Source organism: Micromys minutus (assembly GCF_963924665.1).
Source record: "Micromys minutus genome assembly, chromosome: 23".
In the NCBI taxonomy this organism is placed as follows: Eukaryota; Metazoa; Chordata; class Mammalia; order Rodentia; family Muridae; genus Micromys; species Micromys minutus.
Window position 1 is genome coordinate 29046709 of NC_137958.1, and position 1394 is coordinate 29048102.

General features: G+C 34.3%; 1 protein-coding gene across 1 annotated transcript in view; it reads right to left on the bottom strand.

The window, feature by feature from the left end:
- The window catches only part of LRRD1 (leucine rich repeats and death domain containing 1), a gene marked incomplete at both ends in the record, with an annotated part of 13429 nt that extends 12035 nt beyond the window's left edge, over window positions 1-1394 (bottom strand). Inside the window, one exon of the mRNA XM_080936492.1 lies at window positions 1-1394. This exon is cut by the window's left edge and continues 511 nt beyond it. Within this exon, the coding sequence (XP_080792618.1) occupies window positions 1-1394 (1394 nt within the window).

Genomic DNA, 1394 nt, shown 5'->3' on the forward strand with positions numbered 1-1394 from the left:
ACTCTTGTTATTTTTTTGCAGTTTTTTATTTCAATAGGAACATGTGTGATTTCATTGCCTGAAAACTCCAGGCTGTGTATATTACTAAGATGTGAGATTTCTTCAGCCATTTTCACCATCTTATTTCTGTTTACATGGAGTTGTCTCAAATTTTTGAGCTTACGGATTTTCTTAGGAAGTTCTTCTATATTGTTATCACTAAGACTAAGAGACTCCAGATTTACACAGTGGGAAATTTTCTTTGGGATGCTTTGCAATAAATTTTTATCAAGATTAAGCAGTCTCAGCTCTTTGAAATTCTCAATTTTGGGTGAAATGGCTTCCAATTTATTGTCAGCTAGATGAAGTTCTTTTATTTTGGGCAGTTGAAATATTTCCACAGCCAGAAAAGTCAGTTTATTGTGATCCATTAAAAGGTTTTCTAAATTTTTCAGTTCCCTAACTTCTTTTGGCAAACTGCCTATCATGTTTCCAGTAAGGTTTAGGGAAGTTAATTTTGGAAGGAAGCAAAGCGATTTAGAAAATATTGTTAACTTGTTATATTCCAGATTGAGAATTTTCAAATATTTCAAACTAGACAAAACATCTGGTAAATATGTTAGCCTATTTCTACTCAAACTTAAAGTTTCCAAATGTCTAAGATTTTCTAAGCCAGAAGGTAAGGTCTCAATGTGATTACTATTTAAGAAGAGTTGTCTCATATTCCCAAGCTGTAATAGTTCTTTGGGGATGTATGATATCTCGTTGTAACTGACATTTAGTATCCTTAAATTGTGAAATAACTGAATTTCTAAGGGAATTGATGACAATCCATTTTCTTGCAAGGACAGAATTTCAAGTCCTACCAGATCCCCTGGGTCTAGTCCTGTGAAACTTTTTATTTGATTCTTATCTAAATATAGATATTTTACATATTTGACTTTTAGAATGTCTACAGGGAATTCTTGTAAGTCCTTGGCATCAAGATTAACTGTAAAGTTATCAAACTCCATATCAAATTCTTTCTGATTTCCGTTAAAGTTTTGTCCTCTAAATTTCCTCCCAGTTGGGAATCTGACTGGGTGATAGTCTTCAGCCACCTGAGTCTCTGATGACACAGAACTATTCAGACTTTCTGACTGTGACAGCGGAATGTCATCTTCTATGTTACTGTCCAAAAAGGGAATTCCTGTAATTTTCTCTTTATTTCTATTAAGCTGGCTTGTGGAGGAAGCTGTTGACTCTTCTGTGTTCTTTGAAGGGTTTGCTTCATAAATCTGTTTGGTATCTTTACTTGTTGAGTAAGGAGAAGCTTCATTCAAGGGATCTGATATTCCTTCACTAAATCCAGACTCCTCCAGTGACTCAAATCTAGTGAATACTTCAGGTTCTACATTACTCTCATCTTCAGACAT